The 27,967-nt window shown below is 41.0% G+C and overlaps 1 protein-coding gene across 3 annotated transcripts in view; it reads right to left on the bottom strand.

The window, feature by feature from the left end:
• MYOF (myoferlin) overlaps positions 1 to 27,967 on the bottom strand; it is a 155,493-nt gene that overhangs the window by 63,340 nt on the left and 64,186 nt on the right. For 2 of the 3 annotated variants that reach the window (XM_060034462.1, XM_060034460.1), the window contains exons 14-22: positions 26,312 to 26,380; positions 26,167 to 26,210; positions 23,333 to 23,415; positions 21,170 to 21,208; positions 18,989 to 19,113; positions 17,787 to 17,903; positions 4,662 to 4,839; positions 3,332 to 3,456; positions 1,048 to 1,154 (exon numbers count right to left, since the gene is read on the bottom strand). In XM_060034462.1, coding sequence (XP_059890445.1) covers positions 1,048 to 1,154; positions 3,332 to 3,456; positions 4,662 to 4,839; positions 17,787 to 17,903; positions 18,989 to 19,113; positions 21,170 to 21,208; positions 23,333 to 23,415; positions 26,167 to 26,210; positions 26,312 to 26,380 — 887 coding nt within the window. The remainder of the gene's footprint in view (positions 1 to 1,047; positions 1,155 to 3,331; positions 3,457 to 4,661; positions 4,840 to 17,786; positions 17,904 to 18,988; positions 19,114 to 21,169; positions 21,209 to 23,332; positions 23,416 to 26,166; positions 26,211 to 26,311; positions 26,381 to 27,967) is intronic. The other variant, XM_060034461.1, reaches the window with a different exon arrangement.

The raw sequence follows: 27,967 nt of genomic DNA, 5'->3' as shown, positions 1-27,967 counted from the left end.
ATATAGACAGAAGCTGCTAGCTCAGAGGTCACACATAAGACCTTCAACAAATAGATGCTGATGGTGGGAAACATGTAGCGGGAAAAGAAGTTATGCTAATAAACCCAACTTTGGGCCTCAGATGGGTCATTTCACCTCCTTGGGCCTCTGTTTTCTCATCTATAAAATAAGGGGACTGGAAGAGATGACCTCTTGGGACCCAGATATAAATTCTCTGAATTTAAACAAGCACCCAGCAATACTTTGATCTCAGCTGCATGACAGTTACCTAGCTAAACCACTAGAGGGCACAGGAAGACTGGGAGACTTTGGGTTAGGAGCTTGGGGTCGGGGGTAGGGGGTGCTGGACAGCCCTGGTTCCTGCTGCTGGTTAGAAGTATTGAATATGGTTTTCTTTTGGAACTTCCCTGACCACTGCTCTATTGGCCAACATTTAAAGTGAGTTTAGAATTATCGCTTCCCCCTTTGATTTACAAATACCCTGAGATCTGAGCAGTTACCCTAAGTCACAGTTAGGAAAGGTTCTCTGGCTTGGGTCGAATTTTTTGGCTTCACCTAAGGGAGGCTTGGCCAGAGTACTCATTAGGCATCCAGTAAAAGAGCGAGTAAAAAGGCTGTTGCTAAAATTGTGTTTATAATTCGCAACACTGTTCTAAATGGTAATATCAATGCCCCACCCCCAGATCCCATTTTCTATGGGAGCCAGGAGTCACCTTTCTTGGGGCGGTGGGCACACAAGGACCGCTGGGAGGCAGATCAGCTCCCTCCCCGCTTCCCCACCCCCTGCAGGAGGCTGCACTGGGACTATTTCCTGGAGTGGGACCTCAGCCTCCCTCAGCTGCTTTAGAATTGGCACCAGATCGGAAAGTGGAGCTTTTCCTGCTGGTGATTCAGAGACTCTTCCAGTGACAGCCTTTTGAGAAGCTTGACTGATTCAAATTCATTTTTCAGGCAAACACTAGAAAATTCTAGAGACTCTTCAGGCCTTATAGTTTAAGGGAGGCGAGCATGGCTGGGAATTCTAAAGTACGAACAAGATCACTATACCTTGTGTCTTCTATTACTTCATCGATCAGCTTCAACCACATTTCTGCCAACTGGTTTGCGGGAATTTTACCTTGTATCCCTGATTTTAGAGCCTCTATTTTGGATTGCTAAAGAATTTGGAAAGGGAGGAAATAATTGGTAATTGTGCATTATACCTGGTAAAACTTTCATTTTCAAGAAAAAATACACAAGAGGACTTAACAGAAAAGTGAAAAGCTTTTTTCTTTTACATTTAATAACGCTCACCATAGCTCAACACTATTTTTCTTCAAAATGCAATCAACACTGATACATATATTTAAGTAATAAGAAAGATTTTCATATAGCTTTGACCTTTGAAACCATGGAAATTTTAAGTATTCAAAAAGCAAATAAAAGAAAAACCAACAAGGATGGGGGAAGGAACTCTAAAATGGAATGTAAAACAGAAAAAAGTGAACCTAACTATATTTCACATGAATAACATAACTACACTGAGTAACCCAAGTAACTTTTGAGCACAATGTTTTTACTATATTCCCTTAGTTTGAAGGAAAGAACCATAAACATATCAAACTCTAAATAGCTTTGTTTTTTGCGGTACTTCACCTATGGATTTTAGGATTAAATTAATGAGTAAATATATCGAGGAAAAAGGAAGCCAGGTTTCTCACTGTTGGAGAAGGGAGTTGTAAATACAGAAAGAGTGAAGACTAGAATAAACCCCATGATGTTAGAATGGAATTGGGGTTATCCTTATAAACTCATTGCATTCAGTATGTTGAGGGATATAGAAATAAACATACATATGTGTGTTCTCATGCAAGTCTGTCTGCTGAGAAGGCCTAGAAGCAATGACATCTCAGTAGTGGTGAGCACTCCAATACCCAGACTTTGTTCTTCACACTCCATTCCTACTAAAAGGAACCAGGGCTCCTTGGAGAAATGGTGATTCCAGGGTTGGGATACAGAAAGTACAAGATAAGCTCAGGACAGATTATTGCATCACTTTGAGCATCTGCCAACAGAGAGGCTGAGGGAGAGCCCACCATGATCCCCAAAAGTCCGATAATGGAAATCCACTGTCCTATCCAGATTAGTATGGAACTAGGACAGCTTGGTCAATGAAGAGAGCTGATGAGAAGAACAAAGATGAAAAATGCTGAAGAATACCCAAAACATAATTAGAATAGAGGTGCGACCAATTTTCTACCAAGTCCCTTGAGATGGAGATTGGAAATTAATGCCACAACCACAGTGCATATCAATTGTAGCTCTGTTATGTAAACAATTGTGCTTAAGTTAAATGTATAACTCTCCTTCAATATTGTCTTTAAAACATAAAACAATATTTTCAGATTTTGCCATGGGGTCTTAGAACAAGTATATTCCAGGACCCCCAAATGTCATGGTCCAACCCTGACAGGTTGGATCTCAGAAAAATTAATATTCATGTAATGTGGAAATCAAAACACTAATACCAGATGGATTTTATCAGTACCTGATAGAAATAACTTAGTATCTTTGACTTAATTAGAAATATCCCAACCACGTTCTTCTTCTCCTCATCAATGTCAACTAGAAGGATAATCAAAGATATCACATCTATGCAAGTTCCCACCAGAGGGAACCCCCCCCAACCTCCAAACAAGAAAGTCCACTGAGCCCACTTCTTCCCACAGTAGAGATTCTTACTGCTTTGATAGCAAAGCTCTAAGGGTTGCATGTTTCTACTGTAATGAACCACTCTCCACACCATACTTCACATACAAATTGTGGCAGAAACTGTGAGTTGTCCCCCTACTTCAACATCCATCCTCTCTTTTCCACAGTGAGACAACTTGCACCTGGACATATGCCTGCCCAGGCATAAGACTGTATTTCCCAACTCCCTTGTAGTAAGAGGCGGTTGTATGACTGGATTCTGGCCAGTGGAAAATGAGTAGAAATCAAGCCTGTGACTTCTGAGTGTTTCCCTTGAAGGAAAAGGCCTGTGTCATCTTCTCCCCCTCTTTTCCCCTTCTTCAGGCTGAAGGGTCGGGGTAGTGGTGAGCTGCCTCTCCCATGCAGACTATGACAACTCCTTAGCGATAGCAGAGCAACAAGGGGGAAAAAGCCTGGGTGCCTAACACCACTGAACTTCCATACCAGCCTTGGATTACCTACCTCAACTGTTACTAAAGAAATAGCTTTCATCTTGCTTACCATTATTGAGGTCTTGTGGTACAGTGGCCTAACCTGCATTCTAAGTAACACATAATTCACTCTGTTCGATGAAAAGGAAATGCAGAAAAGATAAACTCACCAGCCGTTCTGCCATGACTAGTAGCGTGTTCACTGCATCCAGGCGATGACTAATATCCTCCCAGTATGAAGTCAGTGTGACAACTGGCTTTGTGTGGGCCCAAGGCAAGTAGTAATAGTAGTTCCCTGGTGTAGAACATTGAGGGTCAGTGAACACTGGACACTTAAATCAACAACACGTTTACTGAAAAGATGTGCAAACTGGACTGCTTGGGTAATCATAGGCCTGGGGGTGTGGTTTGGGGTGGTCTGGTTCTTTCATTTTATTTAATTAAGCAACTGAGGAATAAATAGAAAGTTCTTATTCATTTAGCCTGCTTTGAAAATCTCTACAAGACCCTAGTGAACCTAGCACAATGATCTCAGGATCTTTTGGTAATTCAGGACCATGTGTCTGAGCATCACTGATAATTACATAACACAGCAGAAGAAAATAGAGCATAGGAGATTAGACTATACGTGTTGTCCCTGAAAACTGTTATTCTAAATAAATGTTGTTGTTGGAAGTGGGACAAGAAAAAAGAATTTTCTAGTTTTTTAAAAGCCTTAGCTAGATACATGGAATTTGATATTACTAAGAGCCTTACAGTAATTAAGAATTATTAGCCAACATTTTCTAGCACATTTTATATTTTAACACTACTTGTACAAAAATGAGGTAAAAACTATGGTGACAACCGTTGGGGCATTTGATCAGAATTTCTCTCTCTCTTCTCTATACTCTCCAACAATCTGTCGATATCTTTATAAGGGCACTCTCATACTCTGCCTTCTATTATGATTTATTTTATACACTACAATGTAAGCTCCTTAAAAGCAGGGACTGTTTCTCATTTATCTTTGTTCAAATACAGCTATTTAATCCTCATGGCAACTCTGGAGAAGATGAAGAAACTGAGGGTTAGAATGAAGTCATATGGCTAGGGTCATAGTGCTGGAAAGTAACTGAGTCAAGACCAGAAGCTTGATTTTCCATCCACTCCAACTACTCAATCTAAGTGATCTGGGGCCTGGCAGGGCAGAAGCTGCTTGGGGGGAGGCTCAGTGTTCAGCTAGTTGTCCTCTTGTGACTTTACAAACACAGCAAGTGTTAAAGTTGGCCATGGGAGGGGGCATTGGAGTACAGCCAAGGGTCTGCGGCTTCTAGGGTCTGACCATTCTTGAAGGTGCCTGAACTCCAGCCACCTCTCCTCCCCATTCAGCCTTTCCCGTTCCACTAAGCATATGCTGGGGATAATGGCTGCCAGAGGGAGAATACACTGCATGCTTCTCGTCCTGTGGTGTACCCGCTGTAAATGTGTACAGGAGAGAACGGCCAGTGTCAGTCTTACCATCAAACACGGCACGGCTGTATTGAGTGCTTGATGCCAAAGGCTTACAGGTCGTGTCAAACTTGTTGCCATAGTTCCCAATGCTGACTTCAAACTGAATGGCCTCGCCAACGTCTTGCAACATGGTGGCCGAATGGAACACAGCAGACAGGCTGTACTTCCGCCTTCGCTGATATTTCTACAAAGTATGAGCAGACATAAGGCTCAGAGAAACTCCTTTTGCTCTTGTTTACATGTGGAGTTCTAGCAGTTGTAATTCTAACCGTAATAATTAGTGTTGAGTTAAATGCCAGTGGAGAATGTTGTTGGATCTAGCAGTTCCCCCTGTACTCAAACAAGTGGGCCAAGACAGAAGTACCAGGATGTTCATTGCAGAGTTGATTGAAATAGAGAAAAAAATGAAAACAATACAAATGTTTAACAACAGGCCACTGGTTAAGCAAATTATGTTACATCCATAAAACGGAATGAAAGTTCATAAAAAGGCTTAGGTAGATTCATATGTACAAACATGGAAAAAAGGTATATTTTTAACTGAACCCATTAAATATATATTTTAATACTGGCATATGCACAAAGAAAGTCTGGAAGAATATAAATCAAATTGTTAACAGTAGTTATGTTGGGGAAGGTAGAGAGATTATGGCTAACTTTACTGTCTAACATACATTTCTAGCAGTTTGAATTGTTTAAAGTATTAATTTTCTAATCAGAAACAATTAAGACTTTTAGGACTTCCCTGGTGGTGCAGTGGTTAAGAACCCGCCTGCCAGTGTAGGGGACACGGGTTCGAGCCCTGGTCAGAGAAGATCCCATATGCCGTGGAGCAACTAAGCCTGTGTGCCACAACTACTGAGCCTGCACTCTAGAGCCTGTGAGCCACAACTACCGAGCCCGCGCACCACAACTACTGAAGCCCATGCGCCTAGAGCCCGTGCTCCGCAACAAGAGAAGCCACCACAAAGAGAAGCCCGTTCACCGCAACGAAGAGTAGCCCCTGCTTGCCACAACTAGCGAAGAGCCCACGCGCAGCAACGAAGACCCAATGCAGCCAAAAATAAATAAATTTATTAAGGAAAAAAATGACTTTTACTGTCAGAGTCTCTTCAGCAAGTGGTGTTGGGAAAGCTGGACAGCCATATGTAAATCAATGAAGTTAGAACACATCCTCACACCATACAAAAAAAATAAACTCAAAATGGCTTAAAGACTTAAATATAAGAAATGACACCATAACACTTCTAGAAAAGAACATATGCAAAACATCCTCTGACATAAATCCTAGCAACATTTTCTTAGGTCAGTCTCCCAAGGCAATAGAAATAAAAGCAAAAATAAACAAATGAGACCTAATTAAACTTACAAGCTTACAGCAAAGGAAACCATAAACAAAACAAAAAGACAACCTATAGACTGGGAGAAAATATCTGCAAGTAATGCAACTGACAAGGGCTTAATTTCCAAACTATACAAACAGTTCATACAACTCAATAACAACAAAAAAGCGAACAACCCAATCAAAAAATGGGCAGAAGACCTAAATAGACATTTCTCCAAAGAAGACATACAGATGGCCAAGAGGCACATGAAAAGATGCTCAAATTGCTAATTATCAGAGAAATGCAAATCAAAACTACCATGACATATCACCTCACACTGGTCAAAATGGCTATCATTAAAAACTCTACAAATAGTAAATGACAAAGAGGGTATAGAGAAAAGGGAACCCTCCTACACTGTTGGAGGGAATGTAAATTGGTACGCCCATTATGGAAAACAGTATGGAGATTCCTCAAAAAACTAAAAAAAAAGAGTTGCCATACGATCCAGCAATCCCACTCTGTCATATATCCGGAGAAAACTCTAATTTTTTCCGGATACACGCACACCAATGTTCACAGCAGCACCGTTTACAATAGCCAAGACATGAGCAACCTAAGTGTCCATCAACGGATGAATGGATAAAGATGTGGTACATATATACACCATAGCCATAAAATACTACTACTCAGCCATAAAAAAGAATGAAATAATGCCATTTGCAGCAACATGGATGCAACTAGAGATTAGCATACTAAGTGAAGCAAGTCAAAAAGAGAAAGACAAATATCATATGATAACACTTATATGTGGCATCTAAAATATGATACAAATGAACTTATTTACAAAGCAGAAACAGACTCACAGACATAGAAAACAAACTTATGGTTACCAAAGGGGAAAGGGGAGGGGGGATAAGTTAGGAGTTTGAGATAAGCATATACAAACTACTATATACAAAATAGATAAACAACAAAGTCCTACTGTATAGCACAGGGAACTATATTCAATATCCTATAATAAACCATAATGGAAAAGAATAAAAAAAGATATGTATATGTATAACTGAATCACTTTGCTGTGCGCCAGAAACTAACACAACACTGTAAATGAACTATATTTCAATTAAAGAAAACAGACTTTTACTGTCAGATTTAAAAATAAATGAAATTAGGTACACTTATTTTTCTGAAATAGAGATCAAACATTGTTCCTTTCTTTTTAAAATTTATTTTGCATTTTTAAATTTTTTTATTGACGTATAATTAACTTACAATATTTTATTAGTTTCCAGTGTACAACCTAGTGATTTGATATTTTTATACCTTACAAAATGATCTAATTACCATAAAGTGATTACAGTATTATTGACTATATTCCCTATGCTGTACCTTACATCCCTGTGACATTTATTTTATAACTGGAAATTTGTAGCTCTTAATCTCCTTCACCTTTTCACCCATCCCCCCCACCCCTCCCCTCTGGCAACCACCAGTTTGTTCTCTGTATCTGTGAGTCTGTTTCTGTTTTGTTATGTTTGTTCACTTGTTTTGTTTTTTAGATTCTACATGTAAGTGGAAGTGCTCTTTTTATAGAGTACAGCCAGAAGGAAGACAAGGAGATTATTTGACTGGCTGCAGCTTAAGTGGTGGCATTATTTGGGAAAGTTCACTTGGCTATTCGTGATTTGTTGTCCTTTGCTTTTGATTTCTTAATCTTGAGATATTGCCAGGCCTAGGTTTTGGTTGCTTACGTAGGTTGCCAAGACTTTAGAGCCACCACCATCTAATGGTCTCCTTGTTTAATTAACAGTGTGTATACACTACATTTTTGTTCATCCATTCAAAAAATCAGTGATTCATGGTTGCTTCCACATTTTGGCCATTGTGAACGCTGCTGCTATGATCGTGACTGTACAGATATCCATTTGAGTCCCCGCTTTAAATTCTTTTGGGTATATACCCAGCAGTGAATTGCTGGATCATATGGTAGTTCTATTTTAAACTTCCTGAGGACCATTTTAAGAACATCTGACAGTGACTGCAGTTTGCTGTCTTAAAGGAGCGGTCCCCAACCTTTTTGGTACCAGGGACCGGTTTTGTGGAAGACGATTTTTCCACGGACGGGGCGGGAGGGGGACACGGATGGTTCAGGTGGTAATGTGAGCAATGGGGAGCAGCAGATGAAGCTTTGCTCACCTGCCGCTCACCTCCTGTTGTGCAGCCCAGTACTGGTCCGTGGCCCGGGGGTTGGGGACCCCTGTCTCAAAGAACCTTGGGGAGAGAGATCAAGATGGTGGAGGAGTAGGACATGAAGCTCACTGCCTCCCACAAATGCATCAGAAATACATCTACATATGGAACAATTCTAACAGAATATCTACTGAATGCTGGCAGAAGACCTTAGACCTCTGAAAGGGCAAGAAAATCTCCATGTAACCAGGTAGGACAAAAGAAAAAAGAAAAAGAATGAAAGTGAGAAAGGAATTGGAATGGGACCTGCACCCTTGGCAGGGAGCTGTGAAAGAGGCAATGTTCCTGCACCCTGGGAAGTCCCCTCACCAGTGAAGAGATCAGCTGGGACAGAGGAGGAGCTTTGGAGCCTCAGAGGGGAATGCAGCAACTGGTTTGCAGCAGCTAGAATGGAGAGAGACCTGCACAGGCAGTCAGTGCCATCACTCTGCACTCCCTAGCCTAAGATCCCTAAAACAGAGATTAAAATAACAATAGAAAAAAAATCAATAAAACCAAGAGCTGATTCTTTGAAAGGGTAAACAAGATTGACACACCTCTGGCCAGGTTCACCAAGAAGAAAAGAGAGAGAACTCAAATAAAATAAGAAATGGAAAAGGAGACATAACAACCAATACTGCAGAAATACAAAAAACCATAAGGGAATACTATGAACAATTATATGCCAACAAATTCAACAACCCAGAAGAAATGGACAAGTTTCTAGAAACATACAGCCCACCAAAACTGTATCAAGAAGAAATAGATAATTTGAACAGATCACTAGAGGTGAAATAGAATCTGTAATTTAAAAATAACTCCCTACAAAGTGTGAAGTCCAAGAGGGCTTCACAGGTGAATTCTACCAAACATACAAAGAAGAACTTATACCAATCCTTCTCAAACTCTTCCAAAAAACTGAAGAGGAGAGGATACCCCCAAAGACATTCTATGAAGCCAACACCACCCTGACACCAAAACCAGACAAAGATACCACCAAAAAAGAAAATTACAGGCCAATATCTTTGATGCATATAGATGCAAAAATTCTCAACAATGTATTAGAAAACCAAATCCAACGACACATAAAAAAGATCAAACACCACAACCAAGTGGGATTCATCCCAAGTTCACAGGGATGGTTCAACATATGCAAATCAATCAATGTGATATACCACATAAACAAAAGAAAAGACAAAAACCACATGATCATCTCAATAGATGCAGGAAAAGCATTTGACAAAATTCAACATCCATTCACGATAAAAAAAACTCTTGCCAAAGTGGGTATAGAGGGAACATATCTCACCATAATAAAAGCTATTTATGACAAACCCACAGCCAATATAATACTCAACAGTGAAATGCTGAAAGCCTTCCCACTAAAATCTGGAACAAGACAAGGATGTCCACTCTCATCTCTTCTATTCAACATAGTATTTGAAGTCCTAGCCATAGCAATCAGATAAGAAAAAGAAATAAAAGGTATCCAAATTGGAAGGGAAGAGGTAAAATTGTTATTATATGCAGATGACATTATTCTATATATAGACAACCCTAAGGACTCCACACAAAAACTACCAGAACTGACAAACAAATTCAGCAAGGTAGCAGGATATAAGATTAACATACAGAAATCGGTTGCATTTTTTTACACTGAGAATGACAGCTCAGAAAGGGAATGTAAAAAACAATACTTTTCAAAATCACACTCCCCAAAATAAAATGCTTAAGAATAAACCTGACCAAGGAGATGAAAGACTTATATGTTGAGAACTATTAAACATTAATAGGGACTTCCCTGGTGGTGCAGTGGTTAAGAATCCACCTGCCAACTCAGGGGACACGGGTTCAAGCCCGGGTCCACGAAGATCTCACATGCCGCGGAACAATTAAGCCCGTGTGCCACAACTACTGAGCCTGCACTCTAGAGCCTGTGAGCCACAGCTACTGAGCCCACATGCCACAACTACTGAAGCCCACACTCCTAGAGCCTGTGCTCCACAACAAGAGAAGCCACCGCAATGAGAAGCCTGTGCACCGCAATGAAGAGTAGCCCCTGCTTTTTGCAACTAGAGAAAGCCCGCATGCATCAACGAACACCCAACACAGCCAAAAGTAAATAAAAAATAATTTATTTAAAAAAACCCAACATTAATAAAGGAAATTGAAGATGATTCAAAGAAATGGAAAGATATCCCATGCTGTTGGGTTGGAAGAATTAATATTGTTAAAATGTCCATACTATGCAAAGCAACCTACAGATTTAATGCAATCCCTATCAAATTACCCAGGACACTTTTCACAGAACTAGAATAATCATAAAATTTATATGGAACCATAGAAGACTCAGAATTGCCAAAGCAATCCTGAAGAAAAAGAATAAAGCAGGAGGCATAACCCTCCCAGACTTCAGACAATACTACAAAGCTACAGTAATCAAAACAGCATGGTATTGGCACAAAAACAGACACGGATCAATGGAACAGAATAGAGAGCCCAGAAATAAACTCACATACCTTTGGTCAATTAATCTTTGACACAGGAGGCAAGAATATACAATGGGAAGAAGTCTCTTCATCAAGTGGTGTTGGGAAAGTTCGACGGCCGCATGTAAATCGATGAAGTTAGAACACACCCTCTCACCATACACAAAAATAAACTCAAAATAGTTTAAAGACTTAAATATAAGACATGACACCATAAAACTCCAAGAGATCCTAGGGAATTCCCTGGAATCCCAGCAGTTAGTACTCCACGCTTCCATTGCAAGGGGCATGGGTTTGATCCCTGGTCAGGGAACTAAGATCCTGCAAGCCACACAGCATGGGCAAAAGAAAAAGAGCAGATCCTAGACAAAACATTCTCTGACATAAATCATACCAATGTTTTCTTAGGTCAGTCTCCCAAGGCAACAGAAATAAAAATGAAAATAAACAAATGGGACCTAATCAAAGCTTTACAAGCTTTTGCACACCAAAGGAAACCATAAAAAAAAAAAGAAAGAAAGAAAAGACAACCTACAGAATGGGAGAAAAATATCTGTAAATGATGCAATTGACAAGGGCCTAATTTACAAAATATACAAACAGCTCATACAACTCAACAAAAAAGCAAACAACCCAATCGAAAAATGGGCAGAAGACCCAAATAGACATTTCCAAAGAAGAAATACAAATGGCCAATAGTCACATGAAAAGATGCTCAAATTTGCTAATTATCAGAGAAATGCAAATCAAAACTACAATGAAGTACCACCTCACACTGGTCAGAATGGCCATCATTAAAAACTCTACAAATAATAAATGCTGGGGAGGATGTGGAGAAAAGGGAACCCTCCTACACTGTTGGTGAGAAAGTAAGTTGGTAGAGGCACTATGGAAAACAATACAGAGGTTCCTCAGAAAACTAAAAATAGAATTGCCATATGATCCAGCAATCCCACTCCTGGGCATATACCCAGACAAAACTATAATCCAAAAAGATACGTGCACCCCTATGTTCACAGCAGCACTAATCACAATAGCCAAGACATGGAAACAACCTAAATGTCCATCAACAGATGAATGGATAAAGAAGATGTGGTACATATATACAAAGGAATACTACTCAACCAGAAAAAGACCCCAAAATAATGCCATTTGCAACAACATGGATGCAACTAGAGATTATCATACTAAGTGAAGTAAGTCAGAAAAAGAAAGACAAATACGATATGATATCACTTATATGCGGAATGTAAAATATGACACAAACGAACCTGTCTACGAAACAGAAACAGACTCATGGACATAGAGAACAGACGTGGTTGCCAAGGGGTAGGGGGTTGGGAGATGAAGGAGTGGGAGATTGGGTTTAGCAGATATAAACTATTATATATGGAATGGATAAATGACATAAATATATGTCCTACTGTATAGCACAGAGAACTATATTCAGTATCCTATGATAAACCATAATGGAAATATTAAAATGAATATATATATACATAACTGAATCACTTTGCTGTACAGCAAAAATTAACACAACACTGTAAATCAACTATACTTCAATAAAAAAAAATACCTTGGGATATCCCACTATTACAAAATCTCCATTTTAGTTAAAGAAATTTTTGACATAGTACAATTGAAACCTCCCATAGGATTTCATTAGAAACACCTGACTGTCAATCTTTTTTTGAAAGACTTTCTAAAATACTGATTTGCAACCTTAGCTGCAAATTGGATCACCCAAAGAGCTTTTATATATATATATATATATATATATATATATATATTTATATTTACATCTGGGCCCCATCTTCCAGAGATTCTGCCTGGGCATTTCAATTTGAAAAACTTCCCTACCTTAGTCTGCTGTCACTTTGGTATAGAGGGGATTGAGGGACTTTTGTCACTTGTCAGGAGTCCCCTTAACTACCCACAACTAAGCCCCCTGAACTATCCATGGTTCAGAAATGCTGTGGAAATTTGAGGTTTGGTTTAAATTACTGCATGAAAATTACAAAGTAGGAAGTTATTTGTATTAATCAGACCTTATATATACAGCGTAACTTCTTTGTAAACCATCTAGGATGATATCAGAGAAGGGAAGGAGCAAAAATATGAAACGTAATTTGGGGCCTAAGTCAGGGCCCAGAAAATACGAACAGTATTTAAGCCAGAGCTGCCTGTTACTGCAGAAAAGAACGAAGGCACGTCAAGAGGTGCTGCAGAAAGGCGGGGATACCGCCTCTGGCCGGGCTGGCTCTGCCCTGCACACCTCCACACGGCCAGGGTTCCATTAGATCTCCCTGGATTTCCCCACGCAGAACTCACAGTCACCCGCAGAAGCCCTGACAGGACCCTCACCCTGGAGGGTCTGAGCTCTAAGATAATAAGTGGTGTTTCTGGCCAGCACAACTCCTCACAGAGTGGGCTCACACTGTGGGCAAGCCACTCGAGACGGAGCAGCTCCCTGGACCACTTTGTAGGTCAAAATCCACGAGGCGCCCCTACCATCTGCTCACCTGCCCCAGAGCCCCATGAGCCTGGAGTAACAGTGAAGCTGAGAATTCTGCCCTTCCCCAGCCCTTTCCTACTTCCCCTGTGCCCTCAAGCACAAAGAGGTGGCGAGAAGTAACTTAGCAACACTGTTTAGAGCACTCTGCAGCCTCAGCTCCCACCCCCCCACCCCCAACTTAGTAGCCTTGGGGCAAAACCGCCTACAACAGGGAAAGTTGAAGAATATAAATTATAGTCTACTGAACTATAATTCAACCCATCCACTGATGGATGTTTCTTTAACTTTGCAGGGCCTTGGGGCTCTCTTTCTGATCCTCAGTGACCAGTGCAAGGTGTAGGTGTAGGTGGTATAAGGGAGAGTTTCAGAAGTATCGATAAATTCAGGGAAGGGGGTGAGTTTTGTCAAGCAGAATACTGATAAGAGGTAGCAAGTAACGGCTTATAAAAGTGGCCGTGGCCCCAGGAGGCAGGGACATTAAGGGTCAATGACAAGGAAACTGTGCCAAGGAAAACTGCCCAACTTGCCACCTTTGGTCTAAAGGAGCTGATGGATGAAGCTCAATGTGTTGTTTCAAGCAATATTTATTGACATTTAACGTGGGCCAGACCAATGGGAGCTCTAAGCCTGGGGTTGCAACAGCTGATCTTCTTCTACCTGCCTGATTCCTTAGCAAAGCACCCAGGCTGAACCCTGCTGTATCTCTCACGGGGTCTCTTAACCAAGCTCATCTGGAGCACCAGGTTGACCTCTGCTCTAGGGACATGGGGGAGCTTTGGGCTCTTTGGCAACTGAGTAGGAAAAACTCACTCTTCCTCCTGTGTGTCTCCTTTACTCTCACACTACGATCACACTGTCAATACTTCTGACGCCAGATGTGGGGAGGATATTCCCACACTGAGCAATTCTGCCACACCAGCTAGGTATCCTACAATTTAACTCAATGTTGACACTGTCCACCTGGAGATAATATCAGATCCCACAGGTTAAGGGCTCAGTCCCACAAAACTGCCCTACCCACTTCACCTGCCCTTTTGACCCATTAGCCATAAATTGGAGGTTCCCACAATCCCCTCTTCAGGTTAGATTAATTTGCTAGAGCAGCTCATAAAACTCAGGAAAACAGTTTACTTACTGTTTATGGGTTAATATAAAAGGATATGATAAAGGATGCAGATGAACATCCAGATGGAAGAGACGCATAGGGCAAGGTTTGTGGGAAGAGGCGCAGAGCTTCCACGCTCTCTCCACACACACCACTCTCCCAGTACTTCCATGAGTTCACCAACCCGGAAGCTCCCTGAAACCCATACCCTGGGGATTCTATGAGGCTTTTATCATGTAGGCATGATCAACCATTAACCCAATTTCCAGCCCCTCTCTGAAGAACAATGCGGGGTTGGGCTGAAAGTTCCAGCTTCTAACCATGGCTTGGTGACCTGCTCCCATCCCGGAGTTCACCAAGTCACCTCATTAGAACAAAAGACTTTCTTATCATCCAGGAAAGCTAAGGGACTTAGGAGCTCTGTGTCAGGAACCAGGGTCGAAGACCAAATATTAGAACAAAAGATGCTCACAAGTGCTCTTATCACTTAGGAAATTACAGGGGTTTTAGGAGCTCTGTGCCAGGAACCAGAGACAGAAATATATATTCTATTATTTCACAAGGACCAAGTTGCCCTTTTGTCGAAGCCTCTTCAACTTTACCAGAAAGTTTCATTACTTGCATATGACCGGGTCACGGGATCTTTTTAAGTTGGGCAAGGGTCATGATCACCTTCTAGACTGGCCACTCTCACGAAATCCTCTCAGCAGCTGCACAAATCTGCTCATCTCACTCTCTTCCTGGACTCCTGGTTGCTTGAACTGTGGGTTTACCCTCGGCATCTCAGCTCCTTTCCTGCTTTTTAACTTTGTTGGGGTTTTGGTTTATATAATTCATTTCTGTTTGTTTTTATTACATTTGTGACACAAACCATTCTGGGTTTAATTATTTGGAGCAAAGAAAACTAATTCAGTTTTGTATTTCAATTTTAAAAAGCTATTCTTTCATATTGTTGACATATACCGTGGGCAGTAAATATCATTGGTTCTTTGTTTCTGTATTTTGCTTTTATTTTAATTAACTTTACGACATAAGCTTCTTTACCTGTATGTGTTTAATTATTTGGAGTAAAGAAAACTAATTTGGTTTTGCATTCTAGTAGCTAAAGAGCTTTTCCTTTACACTTTGCTGGGCTTCTTCCTTTCCCTTCCCCTTCTCCACTCTATTATTAATGTTTAGAGCAAAGAGAAGGGTCGTGGCCTTAAATTGTGTTCTGATGATGGAACAAGGAGGCAATGCGATTGCTGAGAAACCACAACATTTCTGCCTAACCGCAATTCCAACTGAATCTTCAAGAGCCATCGGTAACTACTCAAGGCCAGAACGACCCATGCGTTTCCATGGAGGCCTTTGGGTGGTTTCTAGCCGTTCTCTGGCATGATCCTGGCAGTAAATAGTACGTAAGCTACTCCACCTCTCCCCCTACCTGTTCCTCTTTTCCCTTTTTCTTAACTTGTCCTTAAGATCTATTATGATTCCTGGACTTCAGAGGTGATGGTGCTGTGGAGTGGATAGACTCAGGCCAGGACCCTGCTGACTGGACGAACCTGTTGCTTTTGACTCAGTGTCTCTTTAACAAGTAAAAAACAAACCAATATTCATTTACACTGCATGGTCCCACAACATGAACCCTTCTTGGAATGCAGGGTAAGTAAGGGGAGGGCAGCAGCCTGAGGAAGCCTTTTGGGCAGGGGAGAGGGGTAGGTTGGGGTGGGGGAACCTGCAAGGAGAGGCCATAGGCAGGGGGGCATCAGTTAGCTGGCAAACAATTCAGATTTCTGGAACATGTAAGGACCCACCCAGGATTCTTAGAAATAGCTGGAGAAGAGGTGGTATGTATGTGTCTATATATAAAATAAGGGAGTATTATTCAGCCACAAGAAAGAAGGAAATCCTCTATTTGCCCGACAACACGGATGGACCTGGAGGGCCTTATGCTAAGTGAGATAAGTCAGACTGAGAAAGATAAATACTGTGTTATATCACATATATGTGGAACCTAAAAAAGCTGAATTCATAGAAGCAGAAAGTAGAATGGTCATTACTAGGGGCTGGGGGAATTGAGGAGATGCTGGTCAAAGGGTACAGACTTGCAGTTAGAAGATGAGTAAGTTCTGGAAATCTAATGCACATCACTGTGCTCACAGTCCATAGTACTGTATTATATATCAATACTTTAAAGTTGCTAAGAGACTAGATCTTAAAAGTTCTCACCACGCAACGTGGTAGTTCTGTGACATGACAGAAGTGTTAGCTAACAGTAGGGTGGTATTCATACTGCAATATATAAATGCACCAAATCCACACACTGTACACCTTAAATTTACACAATGTTATATGTCACATGTCAATTTTTTTAAAGTTCAAAAGTAAAATAAACTATCATGATCTATCAAAAAGAAAAAACGGTCATAATAATGGTATAGGATGTGCCAGAAACAATTCAGTGAGCAGCAGAGACGAGGTTAATTTAATGTCGGGCTGTCCGTCACACACAACACACGCTAACGAATCTACTGCAGATGCCAATTAACTGACAAGGGAGAAAATTAAGCACTTAACTGTTTCATGATAAGAATATTCTTTTTTTTGTATTTATTGCCTTGAATTAATTATACTGACATTTGAATTTACTAGGAAAACACTACATCTGTGGCTCTTTGCCATAAGAATCATGGATGTTATGCATAAGTTGTCTCCATAGTGGGGAAAGAGCTGATTTTAAAAAAAGAAAAAGAAACAAGGACCCACTGTATAGCACAGGGAACTATACTCAGTATTTTGTAATAACCTATGAGGGAAAAGAATCCGAAAAAGAATATATATATATGTATGTGTATGTATATATATATAACTGAATAACTGTGCTGTACACCTGAAAACTAGCATGACATTGTAAATCAACCATACTTCAATAAAAATTTAAAAAAATAAATAAAGAACAAGAAATAGTTGGTAAGGTGAACTCGGAAGACTTCCTGTCTTCGAGGAGGAGTGGCGTCTCAGAGCTGCTGTAACGTGGGCATTAATATAAACACGTCCTCACATGCTGGGAAGCCTGAGACAAGGCAATTACTTCTGAAAATGGAAGTGACTAGTGGTGGCTGCTATATCATTTGGAACGGCTCTTGTGGCCTCCTCCCCACGACACACCCAAGCCCAGTTAGCAAACAGGCCATTCAATTTGGGGGTATCACTGCTCTTGCTGGTTTTCAGTAGGGTAGTAACATCTCAAAGATAAAGCAAGTCTCATCACCCCCATAGGGCTGTGGTAGATAGACCAAGAGGGTGTGGAGCGGCACTTGCTATGACTCCCGTCTCTCCACCTCTGCCACAGCCGACCCTTCAGTCCCTGGATGCCCCCTTCAGGCCTGCTGGCTCAGGCAGGCCAGCACCAACCATCCCACCTCCAACCCTCTGTAACACCCTTTCCATACCACACACAGTCCACACTCCAACATTTACCTCAACAACCAGCAGGTCATCATTTGAAATGGGCTCAAGCTTTTTATCTGGGGGTGTCTTTTCAAGTAAAGTGCTTAATTCAACCAAGATTCTGCCTCTGTAGGCTACTCCTTCCCCCTGAAAGGCAACAGCACAGGATTATTCTTCTAGGCACGAACAACAGTGAAAAGATCTGTCCCTCTATTTGGGCTCATCCAGCTACAACTTTAAGTTTCTCCTTCCCAAAATGAATCAGTCAGCAACTCTCTCAGCTCGTCTTTGGTATCTGAAAGAAGAGCCAACGACTTCAGGAAGGATCCCAAAGAGAGCCGGAGCCGAAAGGGACCTTAGTCACGGCTGGTGTCAGGGGCTTTCGAGTCATGCTCGGATCCAGAAAGGGTTCCCAGATGCTGGGGTGGGAGTGGAAGGGGCTCTACGTCTCCCTCACCCAACTTCAGCTCTGCATTTATCTGCATTAACTTTGCTCCTTTCCTCAGAAAAGGGAGGCTGCCATGTTGGCAACCAGGGCAAGTCTCAGAGTAGCCAGGAAATAAAAGAGGAAGATGTTCTGGGTGCGGCTGAGTGTGAGTATTAATTGTGGCTACTCCTCCCAATATACCAAGCAGTGTTGGCAACAGAACACTCTGCAGAGGAAGTGAAAGCTTCCACCTCCACCCCCACCCCCACCCCCAGGGGTTTCTCTCTACCCTCGCTCTTTTCGTGGGCTTTGGGAGCTAACTAACTGACAGTACTTGGGCTTCTAATGTGGTGGAACGACCACTTCCCATCTCTGGGCCTCCATGTCCTTGTCTATAAAATGAAGCGGTTGGATCGGATCAGGGATAGCAATGTCAAGCATGTCACCTCCAGTCTTTTGGCAAATTCCTAGAACATGGCATTGAATGGAATTCTGAGGTAGCACATTTGCTTTTTGGAAAGAGCCAACATTGATTACCGACATCTGCCTTAAGTCTAGGCTGGGGGAATGGCCATGCTATGCATCTGCAATTGCCACATTAGATGATCTCCAGGATCCTTTCCTATTCTTGCATTCTAGGACTTGAGGGGCATGAGACTTCCATCCTTCAACACTTGATCAGTCATCTGGTGGGTCTCTGGGGGTGGGGGGGTGTCCCCTAAATGAGACTTGATTAATAACCATTAGAAGAAGGAATCGCATTAATCGGTGCTCATTAATAACAAACCTTCATTGAAGAACTAACCTTTCCAGTATTTAGCTCATCATAGGGATCTGGGAATCCCGTGTACTCTCTGGGGCTTCCATAAAGGTTCAGATAACAAGGTCCAAACGTTGGAACAAAGCCCACCTCTGTTTCTCCTGTATTTGCTGAGAGATAACATCATCATTAGTATTTTAGGCTTTTAACACTCAATCGGTTGAAATAAATATTAGTTATTAGTTAGCTGGGTGAGACTGTTTTCCTCCATTTTGTGAGTTAGTTGTATTAGTGCAAATTGTAAACACTTGTGAGAACTGCCATATTTCCCTTATCTTATTGCTATAAAACATTAAATAAAAAACATTTTCTGGGGGAGTTCAGGTAAACTTATGTTATTCTTACAAAAAGATGATGCTATTCAAATGAAAGAATTAGAAGTTGATCTTCACATTTTTTGCAAGTTTATAATTGGCACTGTAGTAAACATGTCATTGGCAACTGGGGTAACGATTATAATTGTTTTGGGAAGTCATTTAAATGATGTATATCAGATTAATTTTATTTGTTCTCCAAAAACATCATTTAGTCTCAAGTAGTTAGTATAAATCTGGCAGATGATTTTTAAAATACAAGACATTAAAAATTTTTACATATAACAATGAACTGTCTGCCTACGGTTATGACCGTATGATATTCATAAGCAATGTGAAGTCTCCATTCATGACATTCTATCTCTGATGAGGGTCCAATATGCTCCGTATTTCTGCTACCTGGTCTTAGCAAGAGCTACTCCCCAAGGAGGGGCACTGCAGGCAATGTAAGCAAATAGCGTTGTCAAAGGGAGACTGCAGGTGAAGATGGGGATGTATAATAGGAGCTACCTCCAGCCATCTGAATGGCTCCCATATGGAGGAGGGATGGACTTGCTTCCAAAAGCAGGGGAAGGACCGCTGTTGGGAGCTACAAGGAAGCCAGCTTTGGTTCACTCAAAGTAAGGAAGATCTTTCTATGAATTAGTGGTGTCAAACAATGGGACAGACTGCACTGGGGACAGAGGAAATGTTAAGGCCAAGACTTCAGCCTATCTTTCAGGATATGGTCAAAACGATTCCTTTATGGATGAGAAGTTGACCAGATGACGTCTATGGCCCTTTTCCAGCTCTGTGCTTAAAACTAGGGCGGAAAGATAAATGTGAAGTAGCAGGTGAGCAGAATGCCGATTAATAAACAGTTGAGCAAACTATATACACGTGTAGTTTGCAATCTTTTCCACCTTTCTGAGGCTCCTTTGCATTTTGAACTTCTATTATCATTTTATATTTTAATTTTTGACCCTTAAATAGCTGCTCATCTCTGTGACTACACTATAAATTCCTTTGGTAGGTGGGGTAAGATTCAAGCATGTTTTATTCTGACTCCCTAAGCACCCAGTCCTTGTTCTGTCTTGGAGTACTACAACATAAATATTTTTTGATTGGTTAAATAAATGAATGAAGGAGTGAAGTGTGACCAAATCTGCCAAGTTTGTTACAAACCTAAGGACTACTTAATATTCACATAAAGTCTGATTATAAGATAATGAGATTGATTTTTAAAAACAAATGAGTCATTGTGCCAATAACATAAAGGCACATGATAAAACCTTAATTTTGCACAGTTTGCAAACTTTCTTACATGCAGTATCTCTTTTCCCTCTCACTACAACCTTGGGTGGTTAGCATGGCAGGGATTATCATGTTTATTTGAAAGAAAACAAATGTCTCTAAATCACAAAGTCTTCATCTATTAGGGTAACAACATCTGCCCTGACAGGCTTGTAAGGTCAAGTGTGAGAGCACTGAGCAAACTTGCAAAGAATGGCGAGTGCTGTGCAAACCCAAGGACATGTTATGATCCTGAATAGTTGGAAGATGAAGACCATAAACAACAATAACAAAAAAGTGTTATACAATTATTTACAATGAAGCCAGGATGGTATGCATCTAGGTGAAAACACAGGCATGTAGCAAAGCCTGGTTAGCACATTTGTTTAAACTTAGCTTTGCAGGACAACCATACAATACTAATACAAAAATTGCTACTGTAGCAAAACTACTTTTAAGACAGCAAAACGTAAAAAAAAAAAAAAAAAGCTAAAAGCTAAAGGCAATCAATTGATAAGTTCTTAATAAGATAATAGTAAACAGAAAGATCTAGAAGATAGCAAAATTACAAAGCATAAACCTGTATATGATGCAGCCCCAGATCCCGAAGATGAGAAATCTACGTAGTAAAAATATGGTTGGTTAAACAAGAGAAACACGGACTTTATAAAAGAGACAGTGAAAAAGTTAATCAAATCCAATGCTAGGTAAGTGGTTTAGCAACACCAGAAAAATCCCAAATCCAGACTCAAATCACATCACCCTTTTGTAATGTACACAAATGTCACTGGTTAAAAACAAAATGGCTCAAGACTTCTGTGGCACCTGGCAGCACCATCACGCATGAAATAACCCAATCTCGTCAGCCCCAAGGCAGTGAAGCATCAGAGAAGTAGCTTCCCACCATCAAAGGACGCCTGGGGAACTTACCAACATTTCATGATTTTAATAAAACACTTACTTGTCCTGTGTCTAATTTAGTTGGGACTAAGACCAGATAATCCAAGTTAATTTAGCCTAAGGCTGTGTGAGCAAAGGTTTATAGTTTAAGGTACATTCTCTGTTTCTTCCAGGGTGGGGAGGTTGGCGGCTGCCCATTGTTATTTTGAGACCCTGTTACGGACTGTCCGCAGGGCCTGCATGAGAGAAGGCATCAGAGACAGGGGCTGACACTCTTCGTAACTATTCATCTTCACTTGTGCTGGATGTTAACCACCATGTCACTAAGAAAAATGCTTATTCCACTATTTCTTGAATAATTATTTTTAGGTAATTATTTAATGACTTTCTGCTAAATTAAATGAATTTAAGTAATTTTTACCCTCCCTCCCATATAGTTATAGCATGATTTTAATTACTCCATTGGTTGCCTTTAACCAATAAATTTAATCTAGTCTTTAACCAATTTTTTATCTAACCAATGATTTAATCTAACCTTTATATCTGCATCCCTCACTTGATAAAAAGAGGCTAATAGCATGCCTACCCTTCCCTACCTCTCCCCTTCCTTTTTTCACTTCTAAGCTCTATCTTCTGTACTTTTACATTGTAAGAGGTGATGACATTCACGTTCTGTTTAGAGCCTTGACTACAGGTTTAACAAAAAAATTTTTTAAACAATTAATAGTGTTCACATTATAACAACACATTATATTAAGTATTGTTCTCTGCAGAGAAAAGGAGAGTTGTAATTCCATTCCTTTGTACAGGTCCAGCAGCATGGTCCCCTATGCCACTTAGCAGAGAATGTTTAGATGGAATCTCTTTCTCACCTTCTATCATTTGCTTAAAATAATGCTACACCTGACTTTATATTTGGACTATTATCTTCTTGGTTCAGCTCTTTATTTTTCTTGGAATTTCTAATGCCTTTTTTTTTTCCTTCTTCTTGAGAGAGGAAATCTATATCTTCTTCATCAAATCTCTATGATGTTCCAGGTTCTTGGTCATACTATCTATTGCTTGGCTTACAGAATCTTTTTAAAAACATATAAAGTCCTCTCTTAAACAAGATAAGGATGAGAGGACCCTTAGGTTTCCTAAAACAAAATTCTGTCTCAAATTCTCTCACTTTACTCAATGTGTTTAATCTACTGGTATTTACAAGAATTTTATTTTGGTAACAGACAATAAGCTGCTCGTATTATTAATGTGTTAACACTAAATTTTTTCTTACCGTCTTAATTTATCTCCTTCATTCCCTATTACAATTTCAGACCATAATGCCAAGTATAGGCAATTAGTTCTCAGTATGAAAAACAACAAAAGGTATATTGGTTATCAATGCTTGTTAGCATAAAAGGCATAAAAACAAAATGCACATTATCCGGAGTGGACAGTACATGGTTCAGTGCCATTTGACCTTGTTCCTGCCAAGGAAGTCAGTAAAGAAGGGAACATTATTTTATATTTGGGTGGACTGGTGTCAATGCCACTCTTAAAAACAAAAGGTACCCTCCGTATTGACGCTCAAAAATTTGTAAAGCAGGTACTGGGAAAGAGTTTTTGGATTGAAGCATGAAAGCAAAAATTTTTTTAACTCAGATAATTGAGGGTTACCTCAATTATTAATTACTAATCAATTGTTTTGCTGGCCACCATCAAAACATCACTGAAATGGTTCACCAGGTGCATCACATTTGGCTTCTCAGAAACCAAGTCCATTGCCAGGGGGCTACCCCAGTTCATCCCTTCTCCAGAAGTTCTCCGCCCTGTCTCGTTCCTGCTCTGCTGTGTGACTCACCTTCCACTTCCCCACCAGAGGCAGCAATTTTAGAGAGGTGCAGATATGTTGTCCCAATGACATCGTTTTTGGTAATACGGTCCCTGTGTATAAAAGAACAGGTTAAGACCTCCACCTATGAAGACGTATCTTCGTTTCAACAATAATAAGAGAGAGCTGGAAAAGACGCTAGACCTCAGAAATCTTCCTGTCCAGTGGGCCTCAAGCTTTACCGTACTTTAAAACCACTTGGAAACCACCACCACTCCCCACCCCTGCATCCCATACCACCTCTCATCTCCTTGTCTCAAATTCTCTCACTTTACTCAGTAAAGTGAGGCTTTATTGAGTCTTACTTTTGAGACCATTCTGATGCAAATGGTCCCCCAAGCACCCTCTGAGAAAGATTGATCTAGTCGGACAACTCATTTCAGTTACGGAAACTGAGATTTGTACAGAGGTCAAGGGATTTGCCTATGGCCACACTCAGTACCATCGTCATAAAGTGAATGGGTCAGCTGCAGGCACGTAACATGATGAGGGTAATAAAAATCTCATTACAGGGGCTTCCCTGGTGGCGCAGTAGTTGGGGGTCCGACTGCCGATGCAGGGGACACGGGTTTGTGCCCCGGTCTGGGAGGATCCCACGTGCCGCGGAGCGGCTGGGCCCGTAAGCGATGGCCGCTGGGCCTGCGCGTCCGGAGCCTGTGCTCCGCAACGGGAGAGGCCGCAACAGTGAGAGGCCCGCGAACCAACACCCTCCCCCCCCCAAAAAAAATCTCATTACATAGAATAAGTGCATGTATCTTATTTTATCATGTTCATACTGGCTACTATGACGGTTTAACAACGACAGTGGGCTATTTCTAAGGGTGCTTCATAGGGAAAAAAATTCCCTTTCAATTCAAACATTTCTTGAACATCTACTGTGTGATAGATGCTATTTTTCTACTTTATTTGCTTGCCTATAACCTAAATCTTATCTATATCGTTGGGATAAGTTTGCCCACTACAAGTACCTACAACTGTGTATATTTCTGTGAGTATCTTAGAGAGCCTGTGAGCCTAACATGAAATGGTCTATAGCTGGGCACACAGTACATGTAACACACAAGGTTTATATTGATAACATCCTCTGTTTAATTCCTTCTCTTCTTTATTCCATCTAGTGTCACACCCACTCTAAAGTTTAGGACCCCATGCGGGGGAAGAAAGTTGCATTCAGTATTTTGAGGTAAAGCTTATACTATATTATTATGTATATTATAGTAATATTATATGTTATATAAAATATTATACATTATATAGTATAATATTAGGTTATAGAAAGTGACTAATTAAACACAGTATACAGGAGAAAAAATTATTTTTAGGTATTAAGCCACATGCGTGGGCCTTGCATCCTGTCTGTCCGTCCAGAAGAGTCTGGATTACATTTAAAGAATCCTTAGCTTTCCCTCAGTTGTGTAAATACCCTACAGGGTATGTAACCAAAGATCTGGATCCAAGGATTCCCCCAGATAAACAGGGTCTCTCTGCACACCCTAGGCTACTATTGCTTTGGAGAGGGCAGACTAGGTCAGGGAAAAACCCCACCATTTGTTGTGACCACGGGCAACTCTGGGATGGCTCCGCTAGCAATCAGCCCACTGCAGAGTCTGTAGGCCAGAGCGGTTACCTGATCTATGTAGGGTCCAAGCCCACACTCCTGACAGTTCCTGAGGCCCCTGGAGCACCTTCAGAGTGTCGACTAGGGGTCCCAAGTAACTCAAAATGAGCTCACACTCATCGGAAGGGGCATTTTGGCCTCAGGCCTCTTCACAACCCTCAACGAACTGTGATGTAGTTACTGAATAAAGAAAGCCTTCTCCCCTCTTCCCAAAGTGCCTTGTTGCCATAGTGCCAAGAGGGTACGAACATGAAAGTCAAATACATTTAGCCAAAGGAAAAACTAGGGCCAGACAGGATAGGGACCCAACTGGGTCTCTAACTATCTGTGTGACTGTGGGTAAGTCACCTGACTTCTCTGAGCCTCAGAGTCTTTGTCTGTAAAATGAATTAATCATAGTCTCTATTCCATAGGGTTACTCTAAAGACTAAATGGAATAATGTAGGGAAGGCAAGAGGCACAGCACCTGGCACTTAGCAGTGCTCAAAACACAGCAGCTAACATCATAATAAACATTGATGATGATGATGATGATGATGATGATGATGATGATGATGGTGGTGGTGGTGGTGGTGGTGGTGGTGGTGATAATGATGCCGGTGCCAATGATGATGCTATTTACCATTTCTACTCTCAGGGAGCTAAGGGCTGTCGATTGAATGCCTCATCCAACTAGAACATACCCACGAATGGCCTCATTATGGCCAATAATTGCTAGGATGCTGGTCTAGTACAAAGTCCATCAAAAAATTTCAACGAATTTTCTTTGCACTCAAACAGGGAGCTCTGTCTACTTTCCTTTCTAACAATAACAAAGAATAGCTCTCAGAATGTTTTGGTGATTCTTCCCAAGAAATAGTTTACTCCATTTCTGAAGTCTATTTTGGACAGCCTAATGGTATGTAAAGCCTTCATTTCTTATCTCGATTTCTTGTCTTATATTCAGATCATTTTTCCTTCCTTTTGTTTATGAGCAGTTGAACCAAGATATCCAAAGCTTTTCTGTAACAGCCACTATTATTATTTTTAAAGAAAACACCCAATTCCAGGAGCAGTGTACCCTTTCCCTCTGAAAGAAAAAGCAAATGTCCCTAAAAATAAGTTAGACCATCTGAAGTAATATTTCTCAATATCCAAATATTTAATTCTTTAATTTTGAATTAGACACAAGTCCTTTTTAACTCACCAGTCATATATTGTTAGTTTTATTTTTTCACACACTGAAGGAAACTGTTAAAGAGAAACAGAAAAAAAAAAAGTAGTTATTTCTCAACTTATTCAGTAACAATTAAAGTATTCTTACTTTTTTCTAAAAGAAAAGAAAGTCAAACCTTGATCTGAAGATTGACGACTTGATTCCACTCAGGGTTTGCATTTTTCTCAATTATATTTGTGCAAACCTGTAAAAGTATCAAAACAAAACAGTAGGTATTCAAGTTTCTAATTTCGAAAAGTTTACAATATATGCATACTGGATTATGACTCTAGCAGTTTACTTATAAGTTATAGACTTGGTATCCTCGTTAAAGTTTATTTTTCTTGATAAAAATTTGGTAAATTATGACACGGGTTTAACATTGATCTTTGCTTCTTCTATGCACAAAAAGCTAGTTTTCAATTGCCAGATTACTAACATTGGATTCGTGTAATGATGCAAGAGTTAACATTTAGTGAGCACTTGTTACATGCTGTCTAATAAGCATCTCTACACTAACACGTCCCAACAGATCTTCTGATCCTGCCCACCAGCCCTTCTCCCTGCTCCCCAAACTGGCTGCTCTTTCCACTGCTGTTCACAAGGGTGTTGAGGCTTGAACCAGAGTCAGCCACAACCCCTCTCTTCCCTTCACGTGCCTCATCCAATCCATTAGTAAATGCTGACACGCCTATTGTCATCCCATCTTCCCCTGGATGCCTGCGGCTGGTCCCCATCTGGATCCGCACTTCCTCTCCTGCCTCCTCACTTTCACGTCACTCCTCTGTAGCATCTTCCATCAGCTCCCCAGGTATACTTGCAGTCCTGATCCATATTCTGCCTGCCCCCCTCACCCCACCTCTTTGAGCTCATCTCAGTTTCGTCCCTTGCTCGCTCCACTCCAGTCATGTTGGCATTCTTTTGCTGCAAATGTGTATCCTCCTTGGGGCCTTTACATCTGCTCTTCCTTCTGCCTGGAAGCCCGCCCCCCCCCATATGTCTGCATTATCCAGGCCTCTGCTCAAATGTCACTTCCTCCAAGGTGTCCCACTTGATAACCTCGCTGGATGCGCCTCCAACACCCCACCCATCACTTCTTGTCCGCTGCTTTATTTTCTGCGGAGTACTTAGCACTAACTGAAATTACGCAACTTCTCATTTGCTTGTTTATTGTTGTCCCTTCTGTTACAAAGTAAGCTCCAGGAGTGCAAAGACTGTCTCGCTCACTTCTTTCTCCCCAGCTCGTGGGACAGCATCTGATACTTAGTAGGCTTACACTGTTTAATTCCCGAATTAACTAACTCAACAATCCTATGAGATTATCATCACCCTCACATATAGCTCAGGAAACTGAGACTCAGAGGTTAAGGAATTTGCCTTCACTCCCTATGGACAGGGGTCAAGGCTGAATTTAAATCTGGCCTCATTTAGCTCCAGAACTGAGAACTTTTCTGCCATCTCCCACTGACTCTCCTAGGACATAAGCCAGTCTGTGTGTGTAGTTTGCCAAATCTCACTTTCACATGGCTCAAATTAGAAGATGCTACTTCCTCGTGCCCAGAACTATCCATGGTACATCATTATTCTAAATACTATGGAATCCCACTCTCCAATCTTAGACCATCTCTGTAGGTAAACGTGTAGTTACAGGTGTTCCTACACCAAGAGTCCCCCAGTTTTTTCAGAGGACTAGGATGGGGTTCCCCTGCCTGTCTAGTTTCTGCAGCTCAGTGGAACACGGGTGGTGAGAAACATGACAGGAGTGGGCAGCTGGGTACTGGGGGCTGTCCTC

This window comes from Delphinus delphis, chromosome 16, assembly GCF_949987515.2.
Source record: "Delphinus delphis chromosome 16, mDelDel1.2, whole genome shotgun sequence".
Lineage (NCBI taxonomy): Eukaryota > Metazoa > Chordata > Mammalia > Artiodactyla > Delphinidae > Delphinus > Delphinus delphis.
This window is presented reverse-complemented; position numbering and strand designations above follow the sequence as displayed.